Raw genomic sequence first — 19,149 nt, 5'->3', positions numbered from 1 at the left:
GAGATTAAACCAATTGTTTTGTATCTTATGAGTAGTGTCTGAAAAATCCAAAAAACAGTGACTGAGAATAGATGCAATAGAAAAAGGATAGGGAATTGAGGCAGACTATTTCATGCTATTATTTTATGACAACTCAGAGATGAAAAGATAGCACTTCTCTGGCATATACTATAGGTAGACTTTGCTTAGTGACCACATGTAGAACTGGCACCTGATCATTAGCAAAGCACCCACAAAGTGAAAAATCACAGGACTGTGCTTACAATTTTAGTTCAGCTTTCTTTTGCTTTCTACTGCTTCAGAAGGCTATGATCCCAAATAGTCTGGTGAGCCCAGATAATGGGAAAGATCTCTGGGATTTGACTCAGGTAAAAGGACAATTCTATGCCCAAACTATGTAAACAGAGAAGCTGGTTGTCTGAAACAATACAGTGCAATATTAGATAATTACAGACCCTTGGCATGAGTATTCCTGACCACTGAAATTAGGATTGAAGATAGTTTATAGTTTAAAAAACTAGTAACATTTCTAGGCTTGAAAAACAACTTTCCTCTGTTACAATTTAAGAGGCAGCTATAAACATTCCTGGAATAGGGAAGACCAAACAAAAAAACAAAAAACTTTAGTTAGTTCACGACTGATCCAGGCCACACTTTCCAACTTCTTTTTCACCACATTTTCTAGGCTGCATCGCTTTACCCTTTCGACCTTCTGACATGGACATTTCTTTCCTTAACGCCTTTAACCTAAGCAACGGTGCAGACACAGCTAGTTGCGCACGAGCACCAACAGTGCCGTCTCAAGACAGGCACCGCCTTCTGAACACGTCTCTTTGCAGCCAAGTTGCCTGTCTTCACACAGTCCCAACCTAGCAGTTCGCCAAGAAAGTGCCGGTTTGTGCTTTCAGTCCAGGCACACAATCAGGCGGAGAGCCGGCTTCCGCGCGGGGGTCTTGCTGAGAGCGCCGGCGAACCGCGGAAAAAGCTGGCAGCTTTATGGAGGAATCGGGGCAAGTCGCTGAGAGAGAGGAGAGTGTGGATTGGGGCTACGAAGAAGGTAAGCAGGAGGCGGCCGGGTGGGGGGCTGGGTTGAGTTTGTAATCTGCGACCAGTCTGAAGAATGGGAGGGAGTGGGAGAAGGCGGAAAGGAAAGGCTCTTGTCCCCCACCAATACGTGCTTGTCCCCCACCAATACGTGCAATACTTGCCTTCGTTGTCGTGTCTGGGGCTGTTCGATAAAGCAATTTTCTTCCGACGAAAAGGAAAGGTTGCCAGGTGAAGCCAGCTGCATCCAAAAGTGAGGGGTTTGTTTGGAGATAAAACAAAAAGCTTCTGAACCGCTTTAACAACACGTTGCCGTGTGGCGTTGGCATGACCGAGTCTCTACTTTCAACTGCTGTGGCCCCTGGAAGGGATTTTTAATCCCTCGGGTTTTGTTTTTTTTAAATCATCTGTGCATTTTGAAAGGTGAGATCATTCTTTTCAAGGCAGCATGGAGCCAGCGTTGTAGATGGGATATTGTGTACACAGTGATCTCGTGATAGAGGACTGAGAAAACAAAATAGCAGATAAGGTGGATTTGTTGGGATTCTGATTCTTTTTCAGGCTGGATTAAGTGAAAAATTGTGTGTGTGTGCAGGAATAGGCTAGGCTAGGCTAGGATGGGATAGAGCTGGAAGGGACCTTGGAGGTCTTCTAGTCCAGCCTCCTCCTCAAGCAGGAGATTCTAATCTATACCCTTTCAGACAAGTGACTGTTCAGTCTCTTCTTAAAAACCTCCAGTGATGAAGAACCCATGATTTCTGAAGGGAAGCTGTTCCACTGATTGTCCTCACTATTAGGAAGTTTCTCCTTAATTCCAGGTTGCTTCTCTCTTTGAATGGATGCTGCTTTTTGTGGTTGTGGTGAAAAATTAAAAATGTACATTTTCTGAGACGACGGGAAGGAAGCATTATACAAAACTATAAAAGTTTATTTGGTTAAATCAAGATATTAAATATCTATGGAAATTCTCAACACCCAGATCATGGATTTCCCAAAGGTTTTTTTTGAAAAGGCAATTAGACTTCCTTGGGGTTTTTATTCCTTGAAAAACTGAAGAAGCTTCTTGGATGAGAAGTGAAATGTTTTCACAGGGAAAAAAACCCCAAGGAAATCTAGTTGCCTTTTGAAAAACACCTTTGAGAAGATGTTAAAAAGGAATTTAATTCTTTCCTTTAATCTAAAAAGAGTTTTAATCAGCTTAAATGTATTCCCTGTTTTGTGATGTTTCATGCCTTTTACTCAGGCTAAGCAAACTTTCTCTTAAAATCCTGATTTCCAGTTTTTATACCTGAATGACATTTTTATGGCTTAAAGATAATAGGAATTAGTAGCTCATGTGTTATTACAATGTTATTTTAGGGATTCTTTGGCTGTCTCCTGTTTAACCTACCTGCTGGAATTTTACTCGTAGATCCCTGTCAAGTTATTTAATGTCAGAAATGACACTGTTTTGTAGTCTTTTAGTTAATTCCAACTTCATAAATTGATGGTCATGTCAATCTAGAGTACTCTTTGACCTGTATTTAAATCAAACTGAATATACATTTTTTTATTTCTGATCAATGATTGTGATAATAGGAATTGAAAATGAGAACAGGAGCTGTTTTGTCACATATTTTTTATTTTCCCTAAAGAAATATTTGGCATTTTTATTTTGTATTATGGTGCATTTAATATTCTTAAGAAAAAATATTGGCATGAACTGCTGGACCATAGTGGATGAAAATGCATCTTTGCACTAGAGAACCATTTTTGAAATTTGTTGGTATGCATTGTTGATTGCTGGCATTGAGCAGGTGGAAAATGCCATTTTTCTAAATGTTGTAGCTCTTATGCAGACCATAACTTTGAAGCTGCTATTTGCATATAAAGAAGCAGACTTCTGGATAAATGTTCACTGAAGAGTTAAAAACGTTGACCCTGTTTTGGTCTTGAAATATGATACGTATAAATAATTTTGGTTCATTTTCCAAGGGATTTTGTCTTAATTCTCTTGATAATGTGATCTAGAAAAGGCAGAAGTGAAGCTATTATAAAAGAAATCCCTGTTGATAATGAAATCAAGATTAAATTCTTGTGTTGCACCCTTTTGCCTCTGTGGTCTAACTAATTTAGCTACTTTCATTTGGAGGGGAGGGACAGTTTCCACCTGCCTCTTGTTTGGACTAGTCTAATGTCAGACTGTTTACTTCTGATCTTGTGACAACTATCTTCAACAAACTTTGAAAAATGTATAGCAGGACAGGATAAATCTTGTCACAGTCCTTTTTTCTAAGAGCGTATAGAAAAACTGTTAACTTTCATTTCAATGAAATGTGTTATTCTCTTTTTCAGGTGTTGAGTGGGGACTAATCTTTCCTGATGCAAATGGAGAATATCAATCTCCTATTAACTTGAATTCAAGAGAGGCCAAATATGACCCATTGTTACTGAAAGTACACTTATCACCAAATTATGTTGTATGCCGTGATTGTGAGATCCTCAATGATGGACACTCAGTTCAGATCCTCTTAAAGACCAAATCAAGTATGTTTTCTTCACTACTTACTTCCTTTGTTTGCTTTAGGATAAACGAATACAGCACCCATTGTTTCATTTTAAAATTATGTTACTTATCATTAGTATCAACAGTAGCAACAAATTGAGAAATATTCTATTTGAATCAGAGAACTGAATTTAGGCATTAAATCCAATCTGCTGCTCATGGTAGTAATCTAAAATAATGAATTCCTGTCAAAGAGCTATCTGGGCTTTCCTTGAATCCATTCTAGGAAGTAGGGGATACTCCTGGTAATTTGTTCCAGTGTCAAATTATTTTTAACTTGAGAGGAAATTTTTCCTAACATTCACTCAGTATCTGTTTTTGTCTAACACAAATGAATTTCATAATCTGCATTCAGAGAGATTGGAACCTTTATTTGTACAGAATCCCTTTATATACATGAACAGTGCCATAAAATTCTCCCTCTGTTTTCATATTGCTGTACGTTATGCATTTTTCTCAATTTTTCTTTATTCTCTTCAGCTTTATTGTCCTCTGAACTTGCTCCAGTTTATCAGAATCCTCCTTTCTTTCATATACATTAATTCAATCATTAATAGTACATTTATGAAGAGACTGAGCCAAGGTCTGTGATCTGAACTCTGAACTGAACTGAATCAGAACTGAATTTTTATGGTTGTGCGGTAAAAAGTATAAGAGTGAAGGAAAAGGATGTTCCATGTATTAAATAACTGATTGGCTCAAGGCTTTCATTCTTGATTATCAGGGCTCTTAATTTATTTCATTTTAATTCTCATTGTCAAACTGGGACTCAGGAAAGGCAGTACTTCAGCTACCCTTCACCAAATTGATGGCCTCTAACTATTTGAACTTAAGTCCTTTGATTTTTTTTTATCAGTTCAGCATTTGGACATACTTTTCAGCATCATGAACAATAGTTCAATATATCTATAGAATGCCTGCTTAGAGAATATTGAATTCCTACTTCTTTGCTTTCACGTACATAACCCATGTGTGATCAGTATGGAAAAGGCATCCTGTGAGCCTCATGGAGACATTAGCCATATATTGTTGCAACTCAAAGATCGCTTGGAAAAGGAGATGGCTGATTGCTGGGAGTGAAAGGAATGAGACCTCACTTCACCAGGAAACATACATAATAATGTGTGTGCAAATAGGAGATATGAATCTTATATCTCTTTCAAACAGAAAAGAGCTCAGAAAATTACCCTCTCTAGTATACATTTTAAACAAATATTCCTTTGCCAGCATTCAGAGTTGATTATATATATAAAAATAATGTTTATAATATTCTTGGCAATGTTCTAAATAATATGAGGCAGCTGGGGTTAGAAAAAAAGAAATCTTATGATTAGAAGAAATACTGCCCTGGTAACTTATAGCTTTGAGTCAGGAAAGTTTTTAAGTCCACTTTAGATATTCTCCAAAATTACAAACAGAAATCAGGGAAAAATTATGCCCACCATACCTCAAGCAATTACAAATTGGAGAGAGGCATATGTTGCATATGTACAGATACTGGATTTGTGTTAAAAGAGGGGAATGTCAAGCCTATTGAAACATATAGATGAAGGCAATTCAAATAGACACATACTTTGGGTGGCTTGTTTGGCAGGAAAGGAACATTTGAAATTTAGGATTTCATTTTCCCCCTACCCCATTTTTTAAAAGAGTGGCCTTATTACAATATGATATATGAAGTAAATATGCAGTAAATTTGTTGATCTCAAAATTAACAGATTCCCTTTTAATTTACCAATCTGTTTTTTTGTTATTGTTATCAAGGGAAAAAGAGTCAAAACTGTCTGCCCTAAAGGCAATGGTTTTATGTACCAGGTCTAATGCTGACTGGTATTTTGCTTTGTCAATGACACTTCTCTTTTGCAGGCTGAAGTAAGATTACAAAGTTCAACATTGTCTAAATCTATCAAACAATTTTTCCTTCTAAGACAGTTATTTTGTTTTTTTGTTATGCAGAATGTAATAAACAAAACTCCATAAGCTTAAAATAAAAAAAACAAACTACTTACTAGTTGGGTGTGTGTGTAATCTCCCCAGAAAACCTCAAAATATACTGTTACAATGTCAGTCTCATTTTTCATCCACAATATTTATGAAAAATTGGTTAAAAAAATTCACTTTCCAAACTTCTAATGAGAAACTTGAGCAACATAAGAGCCGTGGTGGCGCAGTGGTTAGAGTGCGGTACTGCAGGCTACATCTGCTGACTGCCGGCTGCCTGAAATTTGGCAGGTCGAATCTCACCAGGCTCAAGGTTGATTCAGCCTTCCATCATTCCAAGGTCGGTAAAATGAGGACCCAGATTGTGTGGACAATATATTGACTCTGTAAACCGCTAAGAGGTTTGTAAATCACTGTGAAGTGGTATATAAATCTAAGTGCTATTGCTATTTCTGAGTCTGACTGGAAAGAAGTAATTGAAGACTAATTTATGCTTTGTAACATTTGCATGCATTTACTACTGTATAGTTTTAACACAAAGGCGAAACACACAGCTTAAAATACTCCAAAATATCCCCCAAGTATATTTATATGAACTGTCTAGGGAGAAAGACATCCAAAATGGTTTCTCATTTGCTGGTGGCTTCTAAAATTTTAAATTGAGAATTGTACTCAGTACAATTTTATAGAATGTATGCATCAGATTTACTTGCCTCCTGTTGCTTCTCTCTATCAAATAGTTTTGAATAGCTAATCAGTCTTTATTGTTACATATTAGCAAGACTCACACATGGAGCTCAAGTGTGATGTTTTATCTACAATTGGTTGAATGAGCCTCAGTTGCTGAAATCAGACAATATGTGAAGCTACAGCCAAACAAATTACATTGTGGGTTACAGTAATGTGTGTGTCCAGCCACTGCTTGTTACTACTTATTTCCCTCTTGTATTCAAATGGCCAAATATAGTCTCAAGGCAACTATCACATAGTAAAACATGGACCTCTTGTACAGGATAGTTTGTTTTCATAAAGACGATTCAATGTATATATTTCACTAAGAAAAATGGTGACATATAAATAAAAGAATGCAATTGGATGATATTTCCATAGTATAACCATGAAGTATATTTATTGCTCTACCAACTGTGTTAAATGTGAACTCCACTGCAGTTATCACATTTGACCTTTGCCCAAAGAGAAACAATTTTCCAACTGTTTGTTGAGAGGGGTTTTAAAACATTGCTAGCCATGAATATCACTTGCTATAATTTGTATTGTGCTCTTTTCCAGTGTTAGTGGGAGGCCCGTTACCGCAGGGCCATGAATTTGAACTTCACAGTGTTCGATTTCACTGGGGCAGAGAAAATCAGCGTGGCTCAGAACACACAGTTAATTTTAAAGCATTTCCCATGGAGGTAAGAGTGGTCTCACCTTACATAGCCTTAGAATTTATTTTCTTAATGTTAAATCATTACCACAATACAAGTTGGTTTCATTTTAACCCAGCATCTTATTGATTTATAGCAACAATTAATGACTGTCAGTTGAGGTAGGCACAGAGAATTTAAATTTACATGCATAGGATTATGCCTCTGGAACTATTTCTGTGTGATTAATTGGTCATAAAATTAACAAACAGTACCATAAACTTTGGCATTAATAATATTCTAAAAAATACATGCCACAATAGCAATTTCTGTGTCACCTTGAGTAACAAGTTGTTTTGCTTCCTCTTCTTAAACTGCACTTGTCGCCCATCTTGTGGTTTGAGAAAACTCTGAACATCTTATAATGTGATAAAACATGCAGATATCAACATAATTATGAATATAAAACATATTTAAACTACAAAACATTAAAACAAACTAAAAAAATCACAGGTTTGGAGTAGAGAAGTGCTGATACCTTCTCTGTTACTGCACCAACCACCTCCTTCCAGTAACTCCTTCAGGGCCCTATCCCAGCCGGTGTAGCCAAGTTTTAAGACTTTTCCTGAAGCCTTAAAAAAGATGGAGGCAGATCTCACCTCCTTTGACAAGATGTCTCAAAGGATGAGGGCCATGTCAGAAAAGGTTTTTCCTCTGGATCCCACCAGTTGAAATTCCTTGGCTGATGGGGTTCACACTAGCCCTTTTGCCAGCACAAATGGGAGGGGTCAGTCCCATTGCAAAAAGATGGTTCCATAGATATCCTGAACCCATGCCATAGAGGGTTTTAAAAGTAATAAGGAATACTTTGAGTTGGACCCAGACACAGATTGGCAACCAGTGCAGCTCACATAACAGTGGTGCTACATGTGCCACCCTAGAGGCATTCAAAACAGTCTGCACTGCTGCATTCTGGACCAATTGTATCCACTTTCTGAATACTCTTCAAGTGTATCCCCATGTAGAGTGTATTGCAATAATCCAAGCACAAGATGAGTGACTGAGCGCAGGACCACATGACCCAGAAAAGGGCACACAACACAAAGGCCCTCATAGTCATGATGCCATCTACTCTTTGAGCAGAAGTCATGAGTATAGGAGAATCCTCAATTGCATACCAGGTGTGTCTGCAGTAATGTCACCCTATCCAGAATTAAAGATGATAAACCTCTGGATCCTGAAGTTCCGCCTATCTACAGCCACTTTGTGTTACCGAGGGTACTGTTTTCCCCCATCCAGACCCTGCACAGGCTGCATGCATTGTGAGAGGGCAGCCACTGCATTAATTGGGTCACCAGAGAGGGATTTGTAACATTAAAAAAAAAGAAAATAATGTATGCATCTAGTGCATAGATGATTTCGAGTTTTTAATGAAATGCAACATCTAGAACAGTGTTTCTTAAAAGTTTTCAGGAATTCTTCCTACTTTTTAAACTACAGAGGACGCCAAAGAGCTTTTGTTGGTAAAGGTTATATTTATTGATATTCACCATATTAAAAATTAAAATTGATGTATGCATAGAATATTTATTTATTGAATCATGCACAAATAGCAATAATTACACATTAAATATTAACATAAAATATATTTTCATAAAAGGCCATTTTTAACAAATGAAAAGTAATAATGAGAAGAGTGATATTTTAAAGATTGTAAGTATTTTCAATATCTTTCAAATAATTTTGATTACAGAGACCTCTGAAAGATGGTTTTGGGAGACCCCCCCCCATGGGTTCTATGACCATATATGATGAAACACTAATCTAGAAGATGCAGCGAGTATTCAAAATGCTTAGCCTGAATATATATCAAACCTGTGATGGTGGTTGCAATATTTATGTGTTTCCTCATGCATCTAAGTTGTTTTTTTAATATAGCCAAACTCTTTCACTACATTTTTGTTTGGCTTTAAATATCGTGCTATTTTATCTTCATCCATTTATAAGTTTAAAAACAGCACATTTTTTTCTTCTTTATCTATTTTTTGTGGGATATATTATTTTGCTAAAGCATTTTTTTTTCTACTTAGAAATGGCATGATTTGTAAATTGGGGGTGGGGCTAAATAGTTTAAAATCTTCCTGCCCCCACCTAAGATTAGAAATATAGATTTCTTAATCTGATGTTTGTCTCGTATTAGCTCTTTTCTTGGCATTGCTTAGTGGTGTATTGTATGCTGACCGGGTAGACCAGTTTGTTACCAACAATCAAACTATTAACAATACCAATACATGAATAAACAATATGGAATATGACTTTTCTGTTTAAAGGTGCAAAACTCCCCGCTTATCTAGAATTTCTTATCTCAAACCTCCTGTTTTCCTGGATGCTTATACTTTTCCTTTCTCCTGTTTCCTGTTAGTCACCTCTACTCTTTCCCTTCACACTTTTTTCTTCAGGTTCTCTTAGCTTTCTGTGCCTAAGGAGCAGCAAAAAAAAAAAAAATCAAGATGGTGGCCGTGACTGAACGATCAAAGATCTGCTTGTTTTGAAATCTGTGACAATATGCATTAAAAGGGGACAGGACTTCAGTTGCATGGCCATATTGGCCTTTTTGAACCCTTCTTGGATGGCTCTGTGCCAAAATAATTTGGGGTCAAATCCAGTTTGCAGAATTAGTTCCACTTTATCCTTAAAAGCAAACAACAGACAGGTAAGAAAAACTGAAACAGGGAAACGTCAATTAGATTCCTTTAAATCTTAAGGCCCTTCTTTGTCATTGGTCAACCATATAACAAAAATATACACTTATAACATTAATATTAAAAAGCTGTTCTACAAAAGCACCAGTAATGTATATGCCACTGTACAGTCACTGTTTTATAATGGGAGAATCAGACTTCAGATAAATCTCTTTATCTTATTTAGTGTAATAAAGAGTCTACACTTAAGCTATTAAAACCTCTAGTTAGTTGTAGAGTCAACAGTATAGCAGTATAATATGACAGTATAGTTATATTTCTAAAATATGTATTTTTCCTTAGAACGTGGAATTTGTTTTAAAGGCTTAATAATAATATGAACAAATTTCATGGAGAAGATTAACTATGTGGTTAAAAAAAGAGGTTAAAGTAGTCTGTGAATGGCCTTAAAATGATAATTTACAGATTTAATTGATGGATAATATTAGTAGATATTTAAGTTTTTTTTAAAGTAATAAACCAAGAATCAATCCATGACAGTCTGGTTGGCACATTTAGCTTGCTTTTTTCATTTATTTTATTTTTCAGATGTTTGCAAACATCTAAAGTATCATCTGTATAGAAATTTTTACAAACAAATTTTTGATACTTTTTTAAAAAAAATACTTTTTAAACTTCTGGTTTTTTAAAGGTTTAGTTTTATAGAACATTTGTTCCTTTTGTTACAGGAAGAAACAAACTCCCATATTTTTAAACAAGACAATGAATGAATGTACTGGCAAATCTTGAAAATCTTTGCTTGAAATTTATGATTTAGTATTTCAGGGTTGGGATCTGAAAAGAACACACAGTAGAATTACAGATAGTCCTCAGTTAATCAGTTTAGTAACCATTCAAAGTTATGATGGTACTTATGACAGGATCTTGTAGTTCCAGTCATCACAGTACCTCCCGCTTGGCAACCGACTCACATTTACAGTGGTTGCAAAGTCCCATGGTCACACAGTCACCATTTGCAACTTTCCTGCCAACTCCTGACAAGTAAAGTCAAAAGGGAAGCTGGCAGAGAAAGTTGCATGTTGCTTTGGTAAGTTGTTTACATTCCAGTGGCTTTTTTTCCTGAGGACCCTGGCTACCTATGGCATCCCCTGCCCATGGCAGCCACCTGTATACCCTGAGGCAGTTGGCAGCAGTAATGCCCTGGCATTTCCCCAAGTCACCAGCAGCCACTTACTTACCTGCCAATCTGCTTGCAAGCTGACTGCGGCTTGCAACTTCCCACTGTGTTCCCCATTGACTATAAATTGCACAACTCCATCAGCCAAGCCCTTATTGTATTTCAGGAACAAATCAAAAGGTAGATGCTGTCCTTTCAGCCTCAATCAGCAAAACTTAAGGAAAGTTTTTTGCCATGGGTGAATAGGCAGCAATATAAATCAAATAATAAATAAATAAATGTGATTGGGAGATTGTCCTTTGTCCTTTGCTTTGTTTCTCTTCCCACCAAGCATCACCTATGGGAGGGAAAACATCTTATGTATTCTGAATTATGATATAAAAATACCATATCTGTGTTCTGAATAGTGTGATACTTATTGACTGAGATGTGTAAGAGGCTGACTGCAGGTAGAAAAATTCTGTATACTGCATGTCCTCCAGGAAACAGCAGAAACTGGTTTTCCAATTTAGATGAAGAATATGACAAGGGCAAAGGGAATATATTCTCCCTCCAGTTTATAATACGGCATGTATTCAAAAACAGACACCCTCAGATTTAGAAGCATAATTAATGTCTTGACCCTTAGAACAATAGTGGTTGCTGAATGAGAAAGTCCCCTACAGCAGATATTTTTTTCAGTTTGAATTAGCTGATGCTAATATAATATTTGCAGACTGTACAGATTAGTAAGATTGTTTGTTTTATAAAATTGAAGTTTACCATTAACCTTAAGCCACAGAATAAAAAGAAAAAAAGTCAACAGATACTGGTACATCAAAGGTTCACAATTGTGGTATTATTTTCCAATGATAAATTGTTGAGAGAAGTAGGTTTGCTTTGTCTGATTTATTTTACACAAATATTCTGTTCATAGAACCTTGACTGCTTTATACGATGTGCTGCATCTCAGTTGTGATTCGCTATGTCGAGAGCTATTTGTGCTAGCACTATTTTGCTGCCCCTGTTGTGGCAAAAAATGCTATCCATTCCCACTGTTAAAATAAGGTTGAGTAGGTGGACTAGAGAGAAGCTGCCATTTTGTTTTTTGCCTCAGCACAATACAAATAAACTGATCTGCTTTCTGAAAAAGGCTGTTGAGGAAGAGACCCGGTGTATATAATAGGAAGCATTACTAAAAGTATTCAGTATTTATTGCTCTGTAAAAAGTATTTAGAATGCTGTTTTGGCATAGTAGTTAAGGCATCACGTTAGAAATTGGGAGAATGTGAGTTTAGTCCTGCCTTAGGCACAGAGTCAGCTGAATGACCATGAGCTTTCTCTCAGCCCTAGGAAGGAGGCAATGGCAAACCACTTTTGAAACACTTTATTAAGAAAACTGCAGGGATTTGTCCAGGGAGTCTCTGAGAATCAAACACAATTAATAGGAAATAAAAGTATTCAACATTATTGCTAAAAAAAGGAGGGAGATTCTATCAAAAGCAAGCTAAAGCTTGCTGTAATCTGATGCAAAGTCCTTTATTCTGCTTATATGTAAATAAATATATCCTCCACTTTGGAAAACAATAAGCATAGCTAGCGAGAGACCTGTCCTTCTGAATTTTCCTGGATTATCTAGCAAGGATGCAGATTGCACTTTGCATAGAACCAAATAATTAGTTATTGGACAAGGGAAAACAGCTCAGGGGCATATAAAATAGCACTTTGCATACAAAAGTTTCCAAACTCATTCTCCAGTTAAAAGGAACTAAATAACAAATATCATGAAAAACCTCTACTGTGGAAAAGTGTTGCCAGCTAGATCAGACAATAAGAATTTAATGGACAAATTGCCTAATCTAGGATACTTGTTACATATATATGATCTCATGAAACATCTTTGTAATATATTTTATTCAATAATGCGTTTATTACATATTGTTAGAATGAATCTTCTTTTCTTTTTCACAACTTTTTTCCCTGAGTGATAAAATCACTCAGATAAGTTCTTAGTATTGACCCTTAACACAGAGCTCCAAATCTATTTAACATGGAAGGAAGTTTCATTGATTTCACAGCCTGGCAGTCTGATTTAATGCTGCCATGTCAGCTGCAGCAGTACAAAAAGTGCTTTGTCCCAGGGCAGCCAATTTAGCATTCTATCTTATGTGTTGGGCAGATAGCCATGCAGTTCTTTTTCACTTTTGTCTTAAAAATTCTGTGCTGCTATGTCCTTGGATTTGTAAGGTTCACAAAAGTTGCCATGCAACAATTATGTATCACACCTATAAGAATAAAGAAGGCACCTGCAGAAGGCTAATTATCTTTGTTCAGCTATAGAAGTGATTGGCCATTTTAATCCTCAAAAAGCACTTGTGTGGAAGTGTGGGAAACAGGCATTTAGCACTGTATCAATAAAGGAGAATATTTGTAGTTCAGGATTGAAATGAGGGGTCCTTGGTGCTCCCTGAGCTTGCTTGTTTTTTGACAGATGTTTCATTACACTAACTAGGTAACATCATCAGTGCTATGGTAGTAAGTACACTAGCACTGATGATGTTACCTTGTTAGGGTAATGAAACGTAGGCAAGAAAACAAGCAAGCTCAGAGAGAACCAAGGATCCTTCATATAGCACTGTCTGCTCATTTCAAAGCAGCTGTGCCCTCGCATGATCCCGGGAAAAGATGTGGTTGCTTTAAAAGGTTGCAGGGAGGTGCTGCATTTGTACGTATGTTTGGAAATGATCATCACTATGTCTGGTGGCAGTGAATTCTATAGTTGTGTCCTGTCCTTGATGTTGTCCCGTTACAGTCTGGGTAGTGCTTACAAAGGGAAGAATGGGTTTTGTTAAGAATTCCAGGAGTTGGAAGGCTCACACATTTGGAAGGTTGCATTAAGACAAGACAGCTTATGAGTTACACAGATTAGTCTCATGCCTTTGGCTACTATATCCAGAAGCTGTCCTTTACCTCAGTGTCCATTTCATGGAGAGGCTTTGTCTACACAGACAGAACTCTTTGACTCTCAGAATCTGCCTTTTTCTTGACAAGATGTTTCAGAAGTGGTGTGCAATTGTTTCCTGCCTAGGCTGAGTGAAAGTAACTGGCCCAAAGTCACCCAGCTGGTTTTGTGCCTAAAGATTGAGTGGAATTCACAATCTCTCAGTTTCTCACCTGATGCCTTAACTCCTGTTGGCTCTCATTTATTTCCAAAAGTGTTCTATTAAACCCATGATGGTGAGGTGTTCAGGAGAATTTTAAAGTTTGCACATATTTCTGTTAATATTTGATAGTTGCAGAAAGATTATTGCCCACCCACATGGTGGCATTAACTAATATTGGCTTATCTAAAAATAAAAACCCAAGCAGGGTTTGACCTAATAAGTACTTGGATTACTGACCATCAGGAAATATTAGCTTGGGCTAGCTAATGAAGTAAGAAATGACAAATCTTCCACATCTGGGCAAATTACATCTAGGAGTCTATAAGGTCAATGGAAAATGAGCTCAACTCAAATGAGACTTAGCTTAAAATAAGAATAGTAGGTTTCGATGGATTTTGGATGATTTGTTCATATTTAAGCATAGCTGTATATGCATCAGGGATAGTCTGCTACTGGTTTGCCCCGGTTTGGACAAACCCGTAGCTAATTTTATGGTTAGTTTGGTGAACCATCAAATCCCACTCCTGGTTGGCCCTGCCCCGCCCATCCCACCCCTCCGAGGAGTCCCCACATGGCCCGTTTTGGATACCAGGTAAGTGCAGGGCCCGCATGGAGTCTCAGGGAGGGTGAAAAATGGGCCTCCGGAGGGCCTCTGCAGCCCTAGGGGGCCATTTTCACCCTCCCGGAGGCTTGAAGTAAGCCTCCAGAACCCAGAGAGGGCAAAAATGCCCCCCTCCATGGTGCAGGAGGCCGACTAGGCCACACCCACCTTGGCCATGCCCACCCAGCAACCGGGCAGAGTAGCGATTGCTAAAATTTTTGAAGCCCACCCCTGATATTCATATTTCTGATAGTCTATCTTTTAAGAGCTGCAGTGGCACAGAATACAGTACTGCAGGCTACTTCTGCTGATTGCCAGCTGCCAGCAGTTTGGCAGTTCGACTCTCACCAGTTCAAGGTTGACTCAACCTTCCATCCTTCTTAGGTCAGTAAAATGAGGACCCAGATTGTTGGGAGCAAACTGTAACAAAAATCTATTTGATTCAACACTACTTCAGTCTAGTATAGCAGAATTATGCCCGTGCTGCAACCTGTGGAGGTTTCTAAAGCAAAGAAGGAATAGAAGTTTACATTTGCCTATTTGGTTTTATTTTACTTTGTATTTTATTTCTAAAGCTTTCTCTTTGATGGCCAATGAATGGTTAATGCCTGTCTTTCTTCCTTTCCTTTGCTATTTAATGCAAAGTATCTTTGCATTAGATATTAAGACAAACCAGGAGGTTGTTTTCTTAAGCAGCACATATACTAGTTATAGAGTTGTTTATTTTATGCCTTTTTCATTTTTAGTGGTTTAGAGCTGGTATAAATTATTTTAAATCACCTTAATTGAGATTGAGTATTCAAGTTTCACATCATAAAGTGACTCCTCAATGTGTAGACATGCAGTTTCATTATCATTCACTGTTCTTAGCTCAGCACTACTTACTCAACTGGTTTAGAATAAATACTCAGCTCACTACACAGACTGTAGGTAATAGATGCCACTTTTATTTGAGAAAAGGGACTACTTCCAACTTAAACTCAAATAAATTGTTAAATTGGTTATAACTGAAGCCAATTCAAATATTTATTAAATGAAATAGCAATGTCTATTTAGCAACAGGAAAGACTCTTCAAATCATTTTAGTTTTAGTACAGTTTTATACTTTCAGAAGGATATTATGCTCATATATTATATGTGATTTCTATTTTACCTTCCATATTTTTTCTTTCTTTAATCATGCAGGAAGAATAGTTATTTATTGTTTGCCTTTGTTTCTAATAAACAATTGCCCCAGAGGGAAGGGTTAGATTTGTCCCTTTTTTTGCACTTAGATGTCTCCATTCAAGTTATGTCATATACTTGCAATCAAGTAAATAAAATAGCAATACCTCAAGAGAAATGTGTAAGAAATACTTAAGCACTTTTAATTGAATTTGAAGGGGAAAAAAAAACACTTTAGGGGATGAAGACTTTGGAAAAATTGTGAAGCAGATTTCACCATTAGTTCTGGTCATAACAGTCCTCTAAACCACGAGAAGTCCATAGATTTGAAAGACCTGCAGAAATTTCATGTGTTCTTTTTGTCTCACTTGTATAGATGATTCCCCCCCCCCCCAATCTTAAGCCGCTTTTCAGAAGTGTTGCAAGAGGAAGCAAGCTGTGATTTTGTCACTGGTGCATTGCTGCATGTAGATTTGTCACAGCACAGGCTGTTTTGTGAGTGGCAGAAGGAAATGAGAAAGGCATTGTGTCTGTCCCTGTTCTTTAGAAGGTGTGGTCATTAAGACACCTTTAGAGGAAGAAGAGGTTACATGGCAATCTTGACTTTGTATAACTGGATGTCTAGGTTCAAGCATGTGACCCAATATAGCATTTCCTGCTTAAATTTCTCCCTGTGTCTGCTGGTAACAAGCTAGAAAGTCTGGCCCCAGGACTTAATATAATTCTTTTGTTTGATGAATTCTCATTCTTTGGAAACATGGGTGAAAAACAGTAAATTGTAAAAAACGTTCTTGTAAACAAGAGTTTTTTTTAAAAAAAAAACGTTGTTCTTTAGTTTGTATGAGAAAACTAACTTCCAAAGACAAATAAACCTATTTGTATTTTTGAGTATCTATAAAAAGGACTGTCACCCACTGAACCATTTTATTTAGATATAAAAGATATTGCTTGGATAAAATACAAAGCATCCTCAGTTATTCTAGGATTTTAGTCATATCAGTGGCCACAGGCTGTCAGCCGTCTTTGAGCCCTTTTTAACATACATTGAAAAAATAATAATTTGCTACCTGCTTGCTAGAGAAAAGTTAAATGTTTTCCTCCAAATGTACATAATCTCATGTTTGTTGAACATCATATTTGCATCTGTACAATATTTATTTCAGGTAACACATTCTCTGCTAGCTATTGTATTTGATACCTGGAATCCATATAAATTATCCAAAGCATTACTTGGATACATTTTCTGCTGTATGTAGGGTTTCCTGCTGGATCACCTGATTTTTTTTCTTTGCATGTCTTGAACATTCTTGAAAAAACAAATATATTTTATTCTAACCAATAAAAATCTTTTTTATCTTGTGTATGAATGATAGACCATCTTAGGTATAAAAATGCATACCCAGAGCACCTCCTTTTAAAAAATCCCTCAATACCAGTTGAAGCTTATATATAAATTAAATTTATATTTAATTTTTGAGGTCTTTTAGAAACTGTGCACTCTTCATTCTCCTTTGTGTTCCCAGTGCCAGATAGAACAGGTTAGTTATTTTCTCTAGCAATGGGGAAAAATATCTTTTGTGTTCTGTTGTTTATCACTTAAGTATCACAAGACTATCCCAGAAATAAAAAGTAATGTTGATGTGTTCTTTTTTTTTTTTTTCAAGAGACATCACTCAGGGTTTTGGTTTTTTTTTTTTAAGGTTGGGAAAAAGTTTAATGCTTACGTATTTATATTTGGAAAAATAGAAATTAGCGATAGAAGGAAACAGAAGAGCAAAATGTTTTGCAAATGCATATTCAACTATTTGGGAGTTTAAAAACAGTAGCATTTATTTTCTAAATAAGCATGAGCCAGATCACATTGCAAAGCACTAATTTGGGCAAATTGCATATACAAATTTTACTCAAGTAAGATTTGAAGTCTATAGAAGCTGACAAAGTCTGATTCCATGCTAATCTATTCTGTGTTGATCCACAGAAGGCCTCCTTGAAAAAATAATTTTGTAGGGAGATGGACCATTTATTTTCTTCCAAATTAATGTTGCTCAAGATGAATCCAAGCACAAGTGCCTACATACCTGTTTTTCTCAAATATGATTATGATGTGAGATAAAAGTTGTGTATTCATCAAAATATAATCATCAATGAGCATAATAACTACAGGGTTTTCTATGTGTGTGTGTTTTCCTAGTAACCTCATAATGACCATACATCAAAGCCTTAAACAATTTGTATGCAGCCTTTAGTTGCTTTCCTGGTGCCTTTGGTTTATTTTAATAGTGCGAATGATGCATGACTGAGTGAAACATAATGACAATATGTGCTTTTTTCTTGGAATATGAGTTTGTTCTTTGAAAGAATATGTACTCCTCAGACCAGTGAGACATACATATTGACTTGGTTCACTTACTACTCATTTACATGCCTGCATTGAATCAGAGTTTTATATAAGTATATATTTCAAACAAAATTATCTTCATATTAGGTAGCTAAATAACTAATTATAGCTTTTTCTCTATTAAGTAACATTAAATATACAGAACAAAGTAAAATGTGAATTAAATAATTCAAGAAAGTTATGCTACCTTTACTATGAAACATTGCTGGTATTAATCTCTAATAAGAAGCATTAAGAAGATAATGTTGGTTTATCCCAAAGCAATTACTTGAAATATCTCTAAATTGGTATGTATTTCAGAAATAATATGGCTTAACCTTTTTTATTTAGCAAATTTATATGGACACGCATTTCACTAGATGTGATTCTGGGCAGTGTACAACTAACACTTTAAACAAGGTCACAACCATTAAAACACTTAAAACAGTATACATAAAAATAAATAAAAAGCATGATTGCAGGAGAAAAACTATTTAGGCACAATACAACCTACTCATAGGCTACCCACAAGATCCCCAAGGTTTCCGGATAAACCATGTTCCAAAAACTTTCTGAAAGGCTAATCTCACCTGGGGGAAGGGAATGATGTTCCAAAGAGCAGGAGCCAGAGCCGAAAAGGTATACCAGATAGAGCTACTTGGTAGATGAGACCCAGAGCATACCTCTCCTACTTAACCTGATATGATCTGTAGATGTCATTGGGAAAGGGTGGTTCCTTAGATAACATGGGATTAAAGGTCAAAACCAGCACCATGAGTTGTATGCAGAAACAAACCAGCAGCCAGTGCATCTTGTGGAACAAAGTTATTAGTGTGCCACCCTAGGATGCACATAACTATCCATGCAGCCACACTCTTTACCAGCTGATGCTTCCAGATGCTTTTCAAGGGCAGTCTCATGTAGAGCACATTATAATAATACAGTCAGAAGGTGTCCAGGGCATGAGTGACTATGAGCAGAGCCTTGTGGTCCAGGAAGGGGCGCAACTGGCATACAACACAAAGCTGTGCAAAGGCCCTCCTAGCCAAGATTGCCACTTGCTCCTTTTGCAGGAGCTATGAGTTTAG

General features: G+C 36.8%; 1 protein-coding gene across 5 annotated transcripts in view; it reads left to right on the top strand.

Annotated features, from left to right (window-relative positions):
- The first annotated feature begins 714 nt into the window (after positions 1–714).
- The window catches only part of CA8 (carbonic anhydrase 8 (inactive)), a 39,997-nt gene continuing 21,562 nt past the window's right edge, over positions 715–19,149 (top strand). For 3 of the 5 annotated variants that reach the window (XM_087961773.1, XM_087961774.1, XM_087961772.1), the window contains exons 1-3: positions 761–1,057; positions 3,379–3,570; positions 6,821–6,945. In XM_087961773.1, coding sequence (XP_087817899.1) covers positions 997–1,057; positions 3,379–3,570; positions 6,821–6,945 — 378 coding nt within the window. In that variant the 5' untranslated portion in view covers positions 761–996. Of the gene's footprint in view, positions 1,058–3,378; positions 3,571–6,820; positions 6,946–19,149 lie in introns of all 5 variants that reach the window. The other 2 variants (XM_026692331.2, XM_087961775.1) reach the window with 2 other exon arrangements.

This window comes from Notechis scutatus, chromosome 3 (genome assembly GCF_049901735.1).
Source record: "Notechis scutatus isolate UNSWTSFEM ecotype Mainland chromosome 3, rNotScu1.2, whole genome shotgun sequence".
NCBI lineage: Eukaryota > Metazoa > Chordata > Lepidosauria > Squamata > Elapidae > Notechis > Notechis scutatus.
This window is presented reverse-complemented; position numbering and strand designations above follow the sequence as displayed.